The sequence below is a fragment of the Ceratosolen solmsi genome, unplaced genomic scaffold (genome assembly GCF_000503995.2).
Source record: "Ceratosolen solmsi marchali unplaced genomic scaffold, CerSol_1.0 scaffold39, whole genome shotgun sequence".
Lineage (NCBI taxonomy): Eukaryota > Metazoa > Arthropoda > Insecta > Hymenoptera > Agaonidae > Ceratosolen > Ceratosolen solmsi.
In genome coordinates this window covers 2521473-2541842 of record NW_011948433.1, presented here as the reverse complement: position 1 = coordinate 2541842, position 20370 = coordinate 2521473, and the positions used below count along the sequence as shown (strand labels likewise).

General features: G+C 39.0%; 1 protein-coding gene across 7 annotated transcripts in view; it reads left to right on the top strand.

Moving 5' to 3' along the window:
- tn (tripartite motif containing protein thin) overlaps window positions 1-19702 on the top strand; it is a 50302-nt gene extending 30600 nt beyond the window's left edge. The window contains exons 9-18 of one of the 7 annotated variants that reach the window (XM_011502516.1): window positions 2519-2769; window positions 3119-3384; window positions 4393-4822; window positions 7822-7908; window positions 12821-13288; window positions 15402-15467; window positions 15642-15704; window positions 16417-16581; window positions 17889-18033; window positions 18659-19702. In XM_011502516.1, the coding sequence (XP_011500818.1) occupies window positions 2519-2769; window positions 3119-3384; window positions 4393-4822; window positions 7822-7908; window positions 12821-13288; window positions 15402-15467; window positions 15642-15704; window positions 16417-16581; window positions 17889-18033; window positions 18659-19372 (2655 nt within the window). In that variant the 3' untranslated portion in view covers window positions 19373-19702. Of the gene's footprint in view, window positions 1-2518; window positions 2770-3112; window positions 3385-4392; window positions 4823-7821; window positions 7909-12820; window positions 13289-15401; window positions 15468-15641; window positions 15705-16416; window positions 16582-17888; window positions 18034-18658 lie in introns of all 7 variants that reach the window. The other 6 variants (XM_011502515.1, XM_011502521.1, XM_011502519.1 and 3 more) reach the window with 6 other exon arrangements.
- The last annotated feature ends 668 nt before the right edge of the window (window positions 19703-20370 follow it).

Here is a 20370-nt window from a genome sequence, read left to right as displayed (position 1 = left end):
TCTGTAGGCTTATCGTTCATGGACGTTCGAGATGAGCGATTTATTTACAAGCTGTTGGCCTGGAGCTTTACAAGTCCCTGTGTTCTCACTCGTGCTGTGCAATGGCACGAGGGCATTTTATTGGCTATAAGTTTGGATGTTTGTTCGAAGGGAGTATTAGTGGAGTTACTGCGCCACTCGTTAACCACGATTTTGTTTTAAGTTTGGCTAAAAGCGATTGGATAAAAGAGCATGTGCGCGCAACCCAAGCGAATGTCTTGTAAATAAATTATGCCGGGCGTTTCACGTGAGAGACTTTTGCATTGACGGAGACTTTTTCCAGTTAAGTGTCATAATTCATTCCACCACTACCACCACCACCATCACCACCACACTCCAAACAAAAAACAAAAATCGTCCCCTCAAAAATAATTACGTGTCACATTGCAAACACCATTATTCATTATTTCCTTCGATCGTACGGATCGTAATGTTATATGGCTTTTCAAGAAAATAATCGATACATGCGCACGATATACAAAAAATAACGAAAGAACCCCCGTTACTTCCTCGTGCGCCGACTACATCGTTACGATCCAAAAACTTTTGCCACGTGATATTAAAAGGGAATATTAAAAGCACCGTGATTCACAAATGGGGCGCGAGTTTCAATGGAATATAAATAAATTGATTAATTATACGAAAGAACGAACGCCGTTGTATCATGCCCATATCGAACATTGAATATGACCAAACTTGCCATAGATTTACATTTAAAGAAAAAATTGAAAAATAATTAAAGGATGATGAGTAAGGAGTGACAAAAAAAAAAAAGAAAAAAAAAATGACGACTGGTTTGTGTTTTGACAGTGAAAGGCACGAGTTATGGCCGATAGGAAAAGTGCCAAGACACCGTAAAGCGACGACCGCGCACACACAGCAAGAAAATAAGTCCGAAACGATACTGTTGTTTGGTTTTTTTGGCCACGTAAAACACTCTTTTTGCACTATCTCTTGCCGTCTACTCTATCATAAACGATATGATGTGCAAACTCTGTACCTAACGACCTTGCTTATTGCAAGAACTTGCTGTTGAAAATTATAGTTTTGTCGTCTGGTTCTTAAAGTCCGGCAACAGATTTACGAACGTCATTGGCCCATTTATTTTTGTTTTCACATAGCTAATATTGCGCAGAGCTGCAAATTATGTAAAGCTAATTTTGGCCAAATTTTTTTTTTTGAACAGTTAATAATTGCAACGACATCAATAATAATTGACGTCTCAAAATTGTTTTGGCAAGTCGCATGACACAAGCACGGGCACTACTTACGGGGCTGCCTCCTTTTGCAAGGATCCCACTAATATATTACCGGATTTTTAAGAGCGTTTTGTCAATTAAGTTGTTCATAGCTGTGTTATGTGCATTCGCACGTAATTTTAGCAATTACATTTATACGTGAGCATCAGTCCATTTGTAACCAATTTATCCGCAATTTCTTTGTTTTTTACATTTGCATATTTTATACTTATTTCTTCTGTCTCTCTCTCTCTCTCTCTCTCTCTCTCTCTCTCTCTATCTATCTATCTATCTATCTCTAACTCTAACTCTAACTCTATCTATAACTCTCTTGAATCGAATGTATACAAACAAGTGTTTTATTTGCATTTTTTCATTATATTACGAGACGAATGATTTACAGTGATTAATTAATTCGCTCGGAAGTCGTTATTTATATGTGAACAGTAATGTAAACGTAACAGAGACAACAATAAAGTTATTGAAGATCAACAATTGGCTTTGCCATTTGAGGCGCCTAATTTTTTGTGATTTATTCAATTTATGAATACATTAGATAACACTACGCTCGCAGTGCAATAAATACATTTATCGGTTATGTGTTGAGATAAATTATATTTAAAGTATTTAGTAGCAATGGAAACGAGCCTGTTTTACTATTGTCAAGCAAGATGCTTCTTATTCCTCTCAATAAATTATATTATAACTATCCAATACTACACCTCCAGCTCGCTATCTCTTATGTTTGCAGTTTATGACGCCTATAATTGCATATAAAAATGCCATAGAGCGGGCTTAATGACATTGATGAGCGTCGATTAAACGTTGCTGGAAACGTTGAAGAGCTCATTGGGTATTAAAATTGCCTGGACCACGCGCGGCTCGTTAAACCGCTGAATTAACGCTAAAACGTAAGGATCGATATGGCGCCAACGAGAATACTCCACCACGTTTCTAATCAGCCACCTACCCCATCCCCCACCCCCACCTTTCGCTCCATCACCAACAATAAAATACGCACAAATTTATAAAAACTAAAGCCTCCCTCCTCGACGCGCCTAACATAGCTCCACGAGAAAAAGACGCTCGTATCTGTGCCTACTGTTAGACTGGTGAATTCTGTCTCTTTATTGCCGCGACAACGACAAAACTTATTGCCAGGGCCCCAATGTGCCGATCCCCGAACTAACGCGTGCGATACGAATTTCTTTTTGCGAACGGGACCGACTCGACGCACACAGATCCAACCGGCACAGAGGAAGGCTGTGACGCCCACACTCGGACGCCAAGCCACAGCCACCGACGACGACGAGATATCACGGATCAAGAAGCAGAACAAGACCGCGACCGCCGCCCAGACACCGACCGCCACCTCGCCGATCCAGGACAGCCTAGACGAGAGGCAAACGAGCCTTACGCAGCACAACCCCGTCAGGGAGAATCGCGATAGCGAGCACTCCGAGGAGTCCAGGAAGACAACTCCAATTACCAGGTGACTTACACCATTTCCCCGAAGATTCTCGTCATAATTAAGGGGCACTCGTTGCCCTCCTCTCTCGCGGCAAATGTCATCGGGTTTAATCTCATTTGGTTAATTGCACGCTCATTTACGAGCAGAGCCACGGTATCTCGTAAATAATAACATAGTACAAATTAAATAAATAATGCTCTCCTCAAATTTGATGTAAGACGCCATAGAGCGTATCTATATCTAGTGCAAACTAACGAAAGATAAGCGCGCAAACTTGCTGTGTGCGCAAGCTGCGCAGGCTTATTTACGGGAGCCGAGATAAATAATAACCGAAGCCTCGAATGTCACATGGGCTTTGGCGCAGCAGCAGAAGAACATCAACGGACGCACATTTGCCCGGTGGCCGTAGCGCCTCCTCGGAGTCGAGCGCGAGCTCGGAGAGTTCCTCGGGCTCGGGCATCCGCAGTACCGGCGCGCACTTCACCACCGAGGAGATGAAGCAAAAGTATCTAGCCAAGGCTCCGCAACCCGGCACACCAACGACCCCGACCGTCTCCTCGAGCTCGATTCCCTCCAGCCGAGATTCGCCCGTCACCGCAACACCCAGACCTTTCCAGAGTCGTTTTTTAGGCGCAGGTTAATAACAATAACAATAACAATAACAATAACAATAGTTTTAAGAATAATAATAATGATGATGACGACGACGACGACGAGGACGACGACGACGATGTTAACAACGACCACGACAACGACGACGACAACAACAACAATATAATAATAATAATAATAATAATAATGAGAATAGTAACAATAACAATACCCTCGACATTTAACGGTCTATATCATGCGATTGGAAATTTCGGTTTTTCAGCATTTTCGGCATCTTAAAAGTCTAGCATCTTTGTTCGCGCGTAAAATAAAGAAAACCGAAGTGATATTCGAATCTCGAGATCAACGTATATATAATTGCATGCGATTTCATAAATTACTCTGCGATTGTCGGCATATACGCGCGATTCCTTTTGTTACTACACCACGATTTCATATCATTTATCGCGATTATTCATAAACTTTTGGATAGTTAAATCTTTTTATGGAAACATTAATTTCCAAATGAATTATCTACCAATACCGTTTAATATGCGCATGTAGCACGAACATTAGTGTCCAACCTTGTATCACAACTAATACGATTATCCAATAATCACTAACGGCACATCATTCGGATCTAACAGTCGTGCATTGTGCCCATTCTACGCATGCCATTGCGCGTAATTAATCGGATCGTAGCATTAAAGCAAAAAAAAAAAAAAAAAAAAAAAAAAAAAAAAGAAAGAAATATCGCAATTATCGCTACTGCTTTCGAGCGCATTTCGAGTGTATCCTAGATGTGATAACCAAAGGGACATTAATGCGTTGTCGTTGGGTATTTAAAGAGTAAGGATATGTGCTGAATTCAGCCTTAATTGCATGATAGTTCATCATCGAGAAGGAAAAAATCCCTTGACGTTCATGTTCGCGAATGCGAGAATCATGTTCGCGTACCGTACGGCAACGGGCCCTCGATCCGTTATCAACGGACGTAATCGATCGCCGCCTATAATAGCCAACGATCGACCCGACCTTTACTTTCTGCGTCAGGTAATCGCGCGGCTCCTCCGCCACCCCAAACAACGGCGAGCTTGAGCGGCCGAGAGGATCCCTCGAAGCCTGCCACCACGATCACGGCGACGACGACCACGGGAGCGGGAACGGCAACTAGCCCGTCGACGAAAAAGGAAAAGGAGGAGGAGGTGGGGGTGGAGGTGGACGAGGAGGAGGAGGAGGAGGAGGAGGAAGAGGAGACGAGCAGCTCATCGGAGGAGACGGAGACGGAGACGGAGGAGGAGTCGGAGACGGAGGCAAGACCGAGCGCCACAGCGTCGCTCGTACAGCCGACGGGGATGAGCAGCCAAGAGCAGCAGCGCCAGCAGCGCAGCGACTCCGCGATGGCGCGGACGGACATCGGACCGCTACTAGCCCGGAGCGCCGAGGCCAGGCGCGGCAGCAAGGAGGAGTCGCCCACCACGAGGCAAGGATGCGTTCTTAGGGAGGCGGCCATGGACGACGCGAGCGCGCTCAGAGATAACGAGACGAACCGGAGACTCGAGTCCATGCAGTCCAAGAGAAAGCTCATTAAGAAGGCCGTGGGCAGGATCGCCATTGGCGTCCTCGAGAACCTCTTCGGCTGAGGCTCGATGTTGTTCCGCTCTTGTTCCGCTTCTCTCTTAATCTTTCTCTTCGGTAATCGTTGTCGGACTGCCGGTGTCGCTGTCGTCGTTCAGCACGATTAACGCCCGCGAATAAGGACTCCGGACATTTGGACGTTGAGCTTCTGTATAATTGATAAGCGTCGCTTTTCCAGCCGACGTGCACGCTGGATCCACAATCACACCCGAATCAAACGTCGCTGTTCTTATTCGTTACGATGACATTATGATAATAAGACGATTACTGTCGGGCACCGCGATAAGTTTTACGGGAAAGGGAGCAGAGCAAAACTGTTCGCATGTGTCACTCTAATGAGAATAAGGAATCTCGAATGATTCTCATTCGTATTATTTTTTTGATACGAGAAGGAGACACGAGCATAATTATAATCACATTTTGACAAAATCACACTGTTACGTTATCTCCTGCCATTCTATTGCATTTATGTGGGCGCGGTTGTTGTTGAAACATGTTAATTAAACGTGAAGTAGATTCCTTCTTTAGTTGTTTTTGTAAATTCAAAGTCTAATATGTAGGAGGTAGCAGAATTATTGAATTTTATATATTTTTCATTAATCTCATTAATGTCCTCGATGATAATCATCGCAATTGATTGCGTTTTTATGCTCTAACGAGATCGTTTCATTCTATATAAAATGCATCGTGAAAGTGATTGTTAACAGATACCTTTTGTATATCTATCGAATCATTTATTTTATGACGCAATTAACCTAAGGTCTTTCTTTGTAATAAAAATCTATTATTGTTATTCTTTTAAAATTTGAAAAAATGTTTATTCAGTATTAGAAATATTTACTATGAAATTAACAGGCTGGTCCTCGAATTGATAGTCTACGCTTGAATAACTATTATTTGCCCAATAACGGGATTGAGTCTTTAAGGATACTGTGCAGTAAAATTGTTAATGTTATAACGCAAGCTTGAATTTTTGTACATTATTCGTGGCTTTGAAAGTCATTTAATGCTTCAAAATTTATAAATGTATGAAAATGAATATATATATATATATGTTTCAAAATATATATATGTATGAAAAAGTATATATATATATATATATATATATATATATATATATATATATATATATTTATGCTGCTATAATAAATATTTTATCTAAACAATATGGCTTGTTTATTTCGCCTTTGATGATCATTGTTATTTTTCTAAGTCTTCGCTATTTCATAATAAGCGGAAAATATTACTGTGAAAGGTATCCTTATAGACGATAATACTCAACGATAAAAAGTGACCAAAGTATTCAGTGTAATAGTTAAATACGATAAGATTCTAATATTTTTATTGTAAATTGAAGGATATATAAGTAGAAAAATTCGTAGAACAAATTCGTACCTTTGCTAATGATATGAGATGATACTATTTTCTGTTCACTAAATGATTAAGAGTGAAGAAATGTTACTATAAGCGTCATTTTACAATGGCACTAGTCCAATTATAGTATATATCTTATGTGCTAGAAATACGAAAAATATTTGCACTTTGAATGTTATTAATCGGTCGTTTCAATCTATTGTCTGTTAAATGTCTAAAGAAACTATTTTTTAGCAACTGAAACATTCCAATATAAATGAAAACATATATTATATGATATAAGTTTATTTTACAAATCACGATAGTAGAGAATTATTATTCGTTAAGGAATTGTGATGATTGTAAGTAAAAATGTTTAAAACTGTGAAAATTGTATGCTTATTTACGATAATGTAATGAAGTAAAAAGTTATAAATAAATGTGTAACTTACTCTGTTGTGATTGAAAATTCAGCTTTGACACTATTATATCTATTCTCAAGAGTATTTCGTTATGTTGAATTTGTCATTATATTATATTTTTCTTCACGTTCTATATAATTTTTTATAATTTTTCTCACAGTTATAAGACAAATTATTGTTTTTATTTTATTTTTCATCCCAATGTAACATTAATTTTTTTATCAGTTTTAAACATTTTTCTTATTTTTAAACTGTTTTTCCAATTACTTCTAATTTTTCGTTACAAAAATAAACAAACAAGCAAACAAAAAATAACAAAAAAAAAAAAGAAAAAAAAAAACATAAAGTAGCCATTTTATTCTCTCGTTTGGATGTTACAAATTTAGAAAGCAGTATTAATAGCAAAAAATTAATGTGAATTTTACGAATAAAATCAGGTAAATTTGAAAGAATCGGAATGAGTTAACAAAGTTCAAAAGTTATTTTTTCAATATTTTAATTACCATTACAGTTGCCATGTCATATCTTAAGAATTTTAAATCGCATTAATTAATGTTAAAGACTTCAATCAATCAAACAAGATGAATGGAGCATAAATTTTTTTTAAATTACTTTCAAAGTTTACGATCGGTTATAAAGAAAAAAAAAAAACATTAAAAAAAGAGGAAAGAAAGAAAAGAAAAAAAACATCATTATTGAAGGCACAATTAATCGGATGATTCGAATAGTAAATTTGTTTTAAAATTTGTTTATCCGGTCGTTCGTCGGACAACAATAATAGAGCTTATGAAATCGGTACGATGTAGTACATGCTTAATAAAAACTTGCCATCGAACCATTCGAATGCACTTTAAGAAAAGCAAAAAAAGACTTTACCAATCGCTTATAACTTACTTGAGCTAACTTTACAAAAGATTGGGTAATTTGACAAAAGCCATTTTTACTAGGTCAGTCCCTGATTCGCGGTGTCTGGCGCTATAACCGATATTCCAAAACCGCGACACAAGCGCACGCGTGAGCGCGAGGCAGGTTAGTGACGCAATGTCTTCTCTTTTTGTTTGCCAATTAGGTACGGGACACCGAGGAGCAGCCCAGCACAATCGGTGACATCGCCAACTACCGCAACACCATCGACTACACCCACTTACACCAGCAGGTTCGTAAAAAAAAACCATCACAACATTCTCGACTTCGGTTCTAATTCCAGTAACTCCCTGGGTCATAATCGTTCTAGGGCGATTAGTGGTCGTGACAATGACGACGATGACGATCACAATGATGAAAGCGCAGATTCGTCGACAAACGACAGTTGCAATCCAATCGCGCAAACGATCGCCGTCGTGCTTGATAATCGCGACGAACTGTCCGATGGCGAAGCGTCCTCGTCGTCCTCGTCGTCCTCGTCCAGCGCCAGTCGGCGTGATAGGCCTGTTATTGTTGTTGTTAGCGATGATAATAATTACTGCGGAGATAGTAGCGCCGTGCGGCTGTTACAAAGCACCGAGAGTAGCGAAAAGTTAGCGGGGGTTCGCGCGCCACTTAACGATCACTCCACGATAAGCAAAGAGAATAATAATAACGATAACGAATGTAATAAGAGTATCACGGTAGACGGAGGGAACTTCGCCCAGGACAGCCACTTGACTTTGCTCGAAGATAAGAATAATGATATCGCTATCGTCAAGAGGGACAATGATGGCATATGTAAGAACTCCGAGGGAATGAGGGACGATAGCAGCTACTCGAAGACCAAATTCGAGAACCATCAGCGAGATTCTGTACACGATAACGTAACGAATATCAATGACGATGAGAGATTCGAGACTGAAAGTAAATCTTTAGATACGAGTGTTCGGCACGAGATTAATAGAACGACTTTCAATGACAAGGATTTCAATAATAAGGATAATGTCGATGACGACGACGATGACGACGACGATGACGACGACGATGACGACGACGATGATGACGATGGCAAGCACAACGACAACGACAACGACAAAGGCAACGACTACGACTACGACGACGATGACGACAACAGAATTAATTCTTATAGAGAAAATAATGGAATTAAAAAAAATGTTCGCACAAACGATGTTGATAATGATGATGATAAGATAGATTTAATGGACACAAAAGATGATTGTGAAGAAGACGAAGAATTGGTAAAAGATCTGCAGAAGGATAAAAGAGCTGGTGAGAATGTCGATGAGACAGAGTCGAACGAAGAGTACGGAGATGAAGATAAATCAGTTGCAGTTGATGAGAAGATTGATAAGGAGAATAGCGAAATACCATTTATCGAGGATGATGATACTCGTGATAAAAGTGATAAAAGGCTCGAAGAAAGTCACTTGATACTGATGCACCAGGAGACGAGGCAGCGAGGCCCAATGAAAAATAGCAGCTGCTCACGGGCAAACGACGAGAATACGAAAAAGAGAGACGAGATCAACAACAATAAGTTAGATGAGATAGCGTTAAAGGAGGGCCAGTGGAGCATCGGCGAGAACGGCTGGGTTGTTATAGACGCGAAGAAAAGCAGCGAAGAACAGTCGACAGCGGAGCCGGAGGCCGAAACTAAAGTCGCCGCTAACTTGGACGCCAACGGTGCTTTAGTGACAATGCAGGGCGACGCAATCTCGAGCAGTCGTCCGCTAAACCGAGACTCCGACGCTCGCTGTCAGGAGGAGGACGAGGATTGCGCGAACGATACGAGTTTACCCATGCAAATGGTAACCACCGTTCTCTGTGTTTCCGTACTGTGTTGTAGCGTCCTAATCCATTTGTTTTTGTGACTGAACAAAGAACAACAACCAAACAAACGCTGATATTATGCATTAACGACGTGTTATACCACCCAACCCCCAACCCCCCTCATAGCCCAATTCCCACACTGTAGATGACATACTTTTGTTAATTCTTGTAACTATTTATTTATTTCTCGGGTTATACGTTCATGCCCGATCGAGAGATAAGAGAGATTTTTCTATTTGTGTATTGTTGGAAGGGGATTGGAGGGACTCGAATTTCATGTGGCTCGGATAACATGGAGACCTTGAATCGAAGGTTTCGGCCTTAACTCTTAATATCTCTCTCTCTTTTTTTTTTTTTTTTTTTTTTTTGTTTTTAAAAAGAAACGTTACTTTTCCATTTCACCCATGCAGCATTGACACATTTTTTCTCCCCTCCCCATCCCTCCCCTCCTCCCAATCCCTCCCCCTATCATCTTAATATATATTTATGGCATCACTTGCTCCAGACTACTACAAACGTGTTTTCACATTAGAGTCATGTTGAAAGCTAATTTTAACCGTTTGAATTGAATTTCAAATTTATTAGTTTCAATGTATTAGTTTAATACGTTGCCTATTGACTTTTTATTAAAAAAAAGTAAGTACATATTGATTGGTCATTATTGTCACGCATTACCGGAGTTTTCCGTTATGTAATCGCTAATCCAAGCGGCTGAGATTTTGTATCCGCTGATATTCGGAGTTCCCTCCCATTCGATCGATCGATCTCTCATGTCTCGACCGAATTGATGAAGCTGAGCAAAATGACGATGAGACGAGCGCACAATGTTGACACTTAATGGCGCGTTAAATGCAGGCGTTTGGTTGTGCTTGCACGAGAAATAACTAAGAACGTACAAAATGACAACAGACGTTTTAACTTTTAATATAGAATCGCGATAATTGCCTTTACGCAGCCTTTGCATTTTGTCTTCCCCATCTTAATGATTGTGATAAATCGATAGCTTGTAAAAATGAAACCGCGAAGAACAATTGTTCCTATTGAAAATGCACTTTTTTTTCCATATATCAAATGCATTTTATCATATTCATGTTTTATCATAATGAGTGATATAAGATGTCAATCTTTAAAGGAATAATGAATAAAACGATTTCCGCGACTTCTCATGATTATCAAACCTCGCGTTTATCAAACTGCTATTGCTCATAAACAAACACAATTAAACATTGTCGCGGTGCATAGCATTGTAGTTGAGTTTTTTTTTTTGTTTCTCTTTATTCTTTTTGTTCTTTTTATTTTCTTTTCTACATTAATTTACATATAAAAACACGCACGCTGCTCCAAATTACTCGATTACTCGATAGCCAGTGAAAAATATATGTTTCGTGCCAGTATTGACGGATAAACGTTATTTGAGAAGAGAGCATAGAGTCTTGTACATTATTCGTAATGAAAGTCAAACATCCATTATCAATAAGATAATTCAAAAGAAATTCATAGTACTTTACATGTCTTATTGTCAAGGCAGCTTATTATCTTCTTATTAGATAATACAAACGAGACTTAAAATCATTTACCGTCACTTAAGTTTTTTGTACTAGTTTGCTAACTTAACTGTGCTTACATTACTATGTTGATGTAGTGAATAAACTGCATTTTCGTGATAAGTTGCATTATTTATTTACCTCTCAAAACCGTCCTTGATTCTATCGTTCTCTTCTTTGTTTCGCCCTCACACGCTACGTAACACACCAAACAACTAGTGCGCTAAGCCTGGCTTACACAACATTCCAAGTTTCTTACTTTACTTTTTAATATCTCTAATGAGTTTTCTTTATTATTTTTGTTTTCCTTAACGTCAATTTGTAAATTAATCATAACACTGTACATTAGGCCATTCGGCATTTAACATTGATTTTAAAACATCTTGTAGGTAAAAACTCTGTTTAAACACAAACATTAACAAGTTATATAGAATTTTTTTTTCTTCTTTTTTATCATAACACATAGGTGATACTTACAAATATTATATACAACTTTCATGGTTCATTAGATGAAAAGTACATTGTCAAAAAATAACACACAATGCACAAGCACAGCATTTCAGCAATGAAATAATTATTACCATTACTATTCATAATAACAATAATATTATAATTCATATCCTTCCTCGTTATGAATTAATTTTCTAATACATTGCCACATCTGTATCGGTACTAATTAACACATTAAGAAATAAAGTTGATGAAAAAAATTAGCTTAAAGCTAATACTTAAAATGACAACAAAAAAAATCTAATAATAGACCTGTTAAATTCATTGATTATTCTTATAATGATGTTGCAAAGTTTTTAAGTACAACAGAGACGCACATAGTACGATAGACTGAGCGTGCAGCCAATGTTTTTCATCCAACACATTATAAATGTAAACAAAATTTCAGTGCTACTAAAACGATGATGAAATGAAGGTTAAAATTAAATTTTTGTGTGCGTGCGTGTGTGCTTGTGCGTGCGCGTGCCCGCGTTTGCCTCTGTTAAAATGACGTTTTATATAATGGTTAAAATTTACGCATCGATTCATTTCGTAAAACAGTCATTATAATGCCGTAAAGGTAACCCTTGCGTCAAGATGATAAAAAATTGAGAAATTTTAAAATAAAAATTTTATTCACCTGCCAGTGAATTATTAGAACGTAATGAGAAAGACTAGGTAACTTTATGCGACTAAACAGAAAATTTTGCGTTCGATTATACGTTGATCGTCGATCGTTGAACATTGCCATCGACCTCTTAACTCGAAGGTTTAGCGACTTGTCGAAAACAATCGCGCGACGACGCAAGGAGCGCCTAGAAAGCCAATCGAAGCTGCCCCAAACCGAAAAAAAAGCCTTGCCAATCGAACGTGAGCTTAAACGTAACGCAGCAGTTTGAAAGAGTAAGTCGAGCCAGGGGACCAAAAGAGATTGACTCAAAAGAGAAAAAAAAAAAACAAGAAAAGAACGAAAGAAAGCAGCGAAAGAGAGAATCAGAGAATGAGAATGAAAGAGAAAAAAAGTAAACGAATGAAAAGTTTGAAGAGGGAGAGAGAGAGAGAGAGAGAGAGAGAGAGAGAGAGAGAGAGAGAGAGAGAGAGAGAAAAGGGGATCGGTATAGGAGCAGAGATGAAAAAACTAACGAAGCGGAGCTTTTTATGAAGTAAGCGCGGATGATGGTTGCTCGACGTGCAAGAAACGGCGTATCCTCGGCGTCCCGTCGCTTAGCACAGCGCCCACTAATCCAGGTCTATCCTCCATTTAACGACACGTTTCAGGTTCCTAAACAAGAGCAGGAGCCAAGCGGCGATGAGCAGTCCGAGCAGCTCCGTGTCCCAGCCCCGGGAGACGCCGGAGCCCCTCGACCTCAGCGCCTCACAGGACTCGTCGCCCCGCTCGCGTTACGCCGCCCTCAAGGAGCGCCGTCAGCGTCTCGCCCGCTCCCGCAGCAGCCACAACTTCGGGGGCGAGGAGCTGGACATCGAGGAGGATCCGCCCTCTCCGACCACCCAATCGCCGAACGCCTATCTCGCGGCCAAGTACGGGCCGGGCTCGGAGCTCGCCAGGAGTCGCAGCACCCACGTGCTCAAGTCCCGGGAACCGAGTCCCGACCGCGAGCGTCCAGGCGCCGAAAAAGACGGCGCCGCCCTCAGCTCCTGGGCGCGCTACCTCAAAAACAAGTACGGTAACCGATCGACCAAGGACAAGGAACCGCCCTCCTCGGTCTCCGCAATGCCCTCATCCAGGTAAATTCACGAGGCGCCGAATAAAATATAATCGAAGCGAGCGCAGCCCTGCGAACATCGAGGCTCGGCGTCACGATACTGTAACGTTCTTTATTGGCGCTCGACGCCATCGGATGCCGAAGATAATCTACGGATTATGACGGGCCGGCAAGTGGGTGGGGTGCGAGCGATCCACCAGAGCTGCCGTTAACCTTCGGCGACTCCAAAATCGCCGCCGCTCCGGCAAAACTTCTTCAATCCGTGCTTCTCATTGCTATTCGCTCCATTTAAGAATCTTAGTCTCGGTAATCTTGTTCGTCGTAATGCCGAGGCTCGACCGACGGCCAACATCCAATTACCACCTGGTGCACGGAATAACGAGATTAGCCTCGCGAGAGATTAGCCGCTCGCAGCCTCTATCGACACAAACATCGGACACGAGTTCCGTTTTATAATGCATAACGTATGCTCTTCCTGGCCATTCACTTACCTCCCGAATACATAAAAATTTCAAAGTACAAATTATTATCAAATACACTTGATTGAGACATTCGAGATTTAGAAGCAACAATATTGATAAACAAATAAAATAAATAATAAAAATTTTGTAATAACAAATAATTAATTGCGTTTCTTGTTCGCTAGATGAACAGGTAATTGGCGAAGAAACTGCGTAAAACGAAGCATACTTATATTTTATATTTCGATATATCGAACAGAGTAACGCGTCTAAATGATACACTCGCTCGTCTGATATTGTCGTTGATCTCAGAAAATATCAATTCGCTTGTTTATCTTTATATTACTATCCGTTACCGACAAATGGAAAAGAATTTTTTTTTATTTTTTTTTTTTTATTTTTTTTTTTTTCAAAACTTTCCGACTAAATTAAGTAATGTGAGTAAAATATTAAATAAAACAATAAGAAATAAAAAAAAAAAAAAAAAAAAAAAAAAAAAAAAAAAAGGATAAAAATGGGATAAGCTCATTATGCGCAGCAATACAAATTATGAAGGTCGAATAAGATAACTATAATTGGTCAAATTTTGGAATATTTAAAGGAGCAAAATAAAATTCGACTCGTTGGTTATAATTGATTGTGTACTTAAACCGGTTACAGTATCGTTTTACTATTACAACTCTTAGCTTTTATTTACACGGTTGGAAAAATGGATGAATTCTAACACATATTTTATCACTTTTCAGACACACAAAATAATGAATTAAAGTAAGACATCGTTGAAGTTGAATGTTGTATTTAAACTTCCTCGTGTAAAAATAATTACTTCTAATGTAATCTTATAACAGAGACTTAATGTTATTTCAATGCTATAATAAACTGTTAAAACGAAATTTGAATAAAATGTTACTGAGAAAAAACAAAACAAAACGTGGAGTCTTTCACTTATCAACACTTATCAACGTTAAATAAAAAAGAAAGTAATATTTTGTTGATTATCTTCAATTAACACGGCAACTAATTTATTAATTTTTATTATTTTTATGCGATTTTCATTTTCTCTAATATTTAACATACATCGTGTCAGTGTTGTTATAGATTAATATCATTACAGAATATAATGAATGATCATCGATACGAGTCACGTTTACGTAATGAAACCAGACGGATATTCGCAAACGATATAATAACAAATTTAACACCATCATCATTTTCCAACAGTGTATTATTATTTTGTTAGATTGTTTAATGTCATATCAACGTGTCACCATACCATAAACGTAATCTATACTTTTATTTTTGTAGAAGACTAAGACGGCAAATATAAAAACTAATAAATTACAACATTATTGTATTGTTTTGATAAAAGGAAAAAAAAAAGAAAAAGAAAAGAAAAAAAAAACCTATAATTACAATTAAGGCATTAAGATTATAAATGTTTTCAAGCATGTGAACTAAAGCAATCAAAATTCATAAATGATGATAATCTAAGAACAATACCTACCAGTTGGCGTTAATTTGTAAAATAATAATAAAATGAAAAATAATAATACATTATCGATATAACTTTTACACATGCCCATCAAGCGTCATTAATTAATTAATCATTTTATTACTACATGCATCTACGAGCCAATCAACACTTTTAAGAACAGATGTAATATTTCGTTTTAGACGCTTGGAAGATAAAATCAATGCCATAGCTAATTCATTGAAAGATCACAAGTATCGCGTAGGCGGGTAAGAAACTCCCTAGTGTACCAGTGAAATAAAAAACAATTATCCACACATTACCAATAATTTTCAACATAATGTTCACCAATGCGTGTTTAACAGTTCACTTTGTCATACTACTAAATATTATTATTACATGCAAATGGACAACTTTTAAAAGCAAACAATATTTCCTTCTAGAAGATTGGGAGATAAAATCAGTGCCGTAACTAAAACATTGAACGAAAACAAGTATCGCGTGTGGTAAGAACCTACCGAGTGTCCCTGTGAAGGATTATCGTTTCGAGCTTTCCCAACTTAACAACCCTATTTGTCTTTGCCGCTTTGATGTTTTCACACCGAAGACTAAAATCAAACTCAAAATTACTCATAAAGCGATGAGCCTCGATTGAAAGAGAACAAACATATTTACAGTTGAGCTTTGCTTATACACAATACAGATGATACCTTATAAAAACTTATATTGTACGAATCTGTCAAAAGCAGAATGCGACGTGAAAGGATCAACAACGACACGACAACAATGCTGCTAAAAGATTTCTTGCGCGAGCTTCATATCACACTTCGGTCTCCACTATCAAACGAGTGAAATTTTCAATCCGGCTCTCAATCGCCGCAATAGTGTCCTTTATTTGTATTAACATGTGAAGCGGATTGTGTGAAAAATAAAACCATTGTGTAGTTGAATTTTCGTTTTATTCACGCTATACTTATCCGTTAACAATGTAAACGGGCATTAAAACAAAATGAAAAACAAAAAATAAACCAAACAACAACAACGACGACGAACGATGAACGACGAACGACGACGAACGACAACTACAAACAAACATACAAACATACAAACATACAAACATACAAAGAAGAAAACAACAACAACAGCAACGACAAAACACACACAAAAAAAGCAGTCACGGATACGAGCCAATTTGTAATATCTACATGAATTTTGCAGCAGCGCGAGCTCAACCTCGCGAAGACTATCCCTAGGCCTTCCTCTCAGACACACGGGCCAAGCTTCCTTCGAATCTTCTGACGACGATCAAAAAAACCCGTCAGGCTCCCCCACGTCCCCTACAGCAGCTCCCGCTATACCCGCGGCAGCAGGTTCCTCCACTAGGTAAGTTGATTAAATTTTTCTCTACTAACACTTTGCCAAGCGCTCTATACAATAAATAGCGTGTCTCGCTACAATTATTAATTGCGTGATTTTTATCAGGACGCGAGCCCCCATTAGCGTGTAAATTAAATTCTTTTCCAAGATAACAAGAGCCCTGGCTACTTTTAACAAAGCAAAACGATAAAACTATTTTATGTATTTGTACGACTGTCGACTACTAATTGCAATATAGCAGTTTACAATGTCTGTTTTATTCTGCGTCTTTAACGACTCGACTTGTACCGATGCATTAAGCAAGAATAATTTTTCTTGGAAAAATTACGGACGATGGCTGCTTAGCCGTAAGAAACAAATTCACACGAGCTATTAATTATCGTATGTGTGTGTATATATATATATATATATTAACGATCGCATCCGATGAATTTCCCATTCACGTAATATCGTTATTTAGAGATTTGTTTATTCCTTTATTGAGCCGTTTCCTCCAAACGGTTCCCTCCCAATCCGCCCGGTAATATTGCGCATTAAATGCCCTCGCCCAATAAAAATACGATAATCATTTTAGCTGCGGAGCTGGAAAAATAAATGGGAACAGAAAAAATACTTGCGCAATACGGAAAGCGAGTCGCGACCTTGTGAGTGTGCAGCTAGAGTACAAGCATGTAGCGCTGAATATCAAATTTAATCAAATTTGAAATCTAATCTCGATGGAACGAACGTTTTGGGGACAAATGGATTTCTGCTTAGATAGCGCGAAATACAGTTGTCCCTTCTCTGTCAGCCATACTCTTTTCCTCCTTACGGGGAGCTTGGGATCCGTGCCAAAATCTCCGCGCAAACGCTGCTACTCGTTCCCGCGACTGTATATCCCTTTTTCCTTACCTCGAGCTTTACATCTCTTATTTTACTAATTTCATATAACGCGTGGCAGAGTACTTTTTTTGCTTTCTTTATTTTTCTTTTTTGCCTAGCCCGATCATGCAAATCATTTTTTTTTTTTTTTTTTTTTTTTTTTTTTTTTTTATCATTTTTTTACGCAAAGCAATAGACTTGACGTGGCTGAGTTTCATTTTTTAAATCGAAGAGACCAAGTGCTCTTCGAGTCTTGTCTAACGACTTTTTCCAATTATTTAAGAAATCGTTATTTGCTTACCTCTGATAAATATAGAGCTCCTTTTTTCAGGGGCTTTAAACGAATTTCAAGCGTTTGTTCATCACTACTTCCGCGGCAATTACTTTCAACTAATTATTCACTAACCTTGCCCGAATGACTGTGCAAATTAATAAAATTATATTTTATTAAGGAGTCAATACCTGCTAAAACGTAAGCAGCTGTTTAAGTTTGGGATGCGGGGGAGCGAAGCCGGATGCTTCACCTGGCCTAGGGGCCTTGCAGTCGGCCCCGACAACTCCATCGTCGTGGCGGACAGCTCCAATCATCGTGTGCAAGTACGTATATATCGCATTTTACATCATGACATTCATTACATTTTCCTTTTTACTTCAAATTCTAACAACTCACGGAATATTTCCGTCGTAAGCTATGATACAGGTTTTTATTGCCGAGCGTAAACAAACAAACGCTTTAGGTAAAAACTAAAGCAAAACCTTATTTCAAATGTGCAGTGAACTACATGGGGTGAATAAGTAATGAATTAAAAAAATAACGAAATAATAAATAAATAAATAAAAAAATGCACGTTAAGGATTATGTGAAACTTAGTATTTCATGATAAATCCATAAAGATTATACGTATTGGTTTTTATGCGTCTACCGCCAAGTGAATTTATCGTCGAAAAGAAGATTGTTATACCAGAAATTATTCCACTCACCATTGATTATCAAACAATAAGACAAGAAAAATTATGTAAGTGAGCTTAGAAAACACAAAAAAAAAAAACAATAATAATAAAAGAGCGAATGACAATGACCATATTCGCAACGTTCAAGTAAGCGAGAGAAATAATAAAAAATAAAAAAAAAAAAATTAATATAAATCCACTGGCATATGTAAATGTAATGTAAATTAATGATACTAAGAGTAAATAGATGGCCCTGGTAATTCGTGTGCAGGTGTTTGACGGGAACGGGAACTTCGTCAGAGAATTCGGCTCGTACGGTAGCGGCGGTGGTGAATTCGATTGCCTCGCCGGCGTAGCCGTTAACCGAATCGGCCAGGTCATCATCGCCGACCGCTATAATCACCGGATCCAAGTGTTCGATCCATCGGGCCGCTTCCTGCGAGCCTTCGGCTTTCAAGGCACAGCGGATGGGCGCTTCAACTACCCCTGGGGCATCACCACCGACGCGCTTGGCTTCATCTACGTCTGCGACAAGGAGAATCACCGGGTCCAAGTCTTCCAGTCCGACGGCACCTTCGTCGGCAAGTTCGGCAGCTGCGGCTCGGGTCGCGGGCAGCTCGAGCACCCCCACTACATAGCCGTAAGCAGCACGAATCGCGTCATCGTGAGCGACAGCAACAATCACCGAATCCAGATATTCGACGTGAACGGCCGCGTCCTCACGGCCTTCGGCTCCGAGGGCTCGGACGACGGCCAATTCAAGTTCCCGAGGGGCGTGGCCGTTGACGATCAGGGCTACATCGTCGTAGCCGACTCGGGTAACAATCGCATCCAGATCTTCACGCCCGAGGGTGTGTTCTTAAAGGCCTTCGGCAACTGGGGCTGCGCCGACGGCGAGTTCAAGGGCTTAGAGGGCGTTGCCGTCACCTCGGCCGGTAATATCGTTGTCTGCGACAGGGAGAATCATCGGCTTCAGGTCTTCTGACGACGAGCGTCCGATCATCGCCGTCGCACAATCTGCCGATCGCGTACCGCTTCTCGCTCTCTTCCTCTCACTTACTCTCTTATCAGTCATACTTTCTCTCTGCTTTTATTACCACCGCTACTATTACTATTTTTATTTACTATTCTAATTACAAGGCTGGCCTCTAGTCGAATGTTTCGGTCTAACAGCCCGTGTCCTTTGTATTATCGATTTCGTCGACGTTTTTCGAGATCGAGCATTTCATGACGAGGGAGATGTAAGAACTTGACGGGAGTTTATCTGACTGGATTATTGGAATGTCACGACGTAATATTATCATTGTGACCTACCTACATTCATTTGACTGTAGGCCGTCCTTTGCCTTTTGAGTTTATAAAGTTAAAGTTTAAAAAAAAAAAGAAAAGAAGAAAAGCTATAGTATAATATTGAATGTACGAGGACACCTCGATAAGAGAGATTATTCATGTCGTTTTACTAAAATGATTTCTTTTATTTCAATTATTTTTCTTTCATTTATTTTTCTTTTTTTTTTCTTTTTTTTTTTTTTTCTTTTTTTTTCTATGAATATGAAGTGAAGAATTTTATAATCGGGATTCGCCCGAATTGACGCACATATGCGCATTCGATAAATATAGCATAAATACACATATAATTTTATTTTATTTGTACTTGAGAAATGATGACGACACTTCGTTTGTACTGTTTGTATGCTTTAAATAAATCGTTGCGGGAGAAGTCGTTTAGAATACTTTTTTCTTACCTTTCCATTCGCACCCTCGTTAAATCCTATACGTAGGTGTGTTCACGCGTGCGTGCCGCACTTGTGCGCAGGCGCGTTCGCAGAAATTAGCAAATAATATATTTAAAAACAATGTATTGCTTGTATAGCTCCACTTTATCAAAACACACGTTAATTTCGTATTTTCCTGAACAATGAGTATTAAAAGAAAGTATATTATTAAAAGAAATTTTCTATACTTATGCGTCTGTGTGTGTGT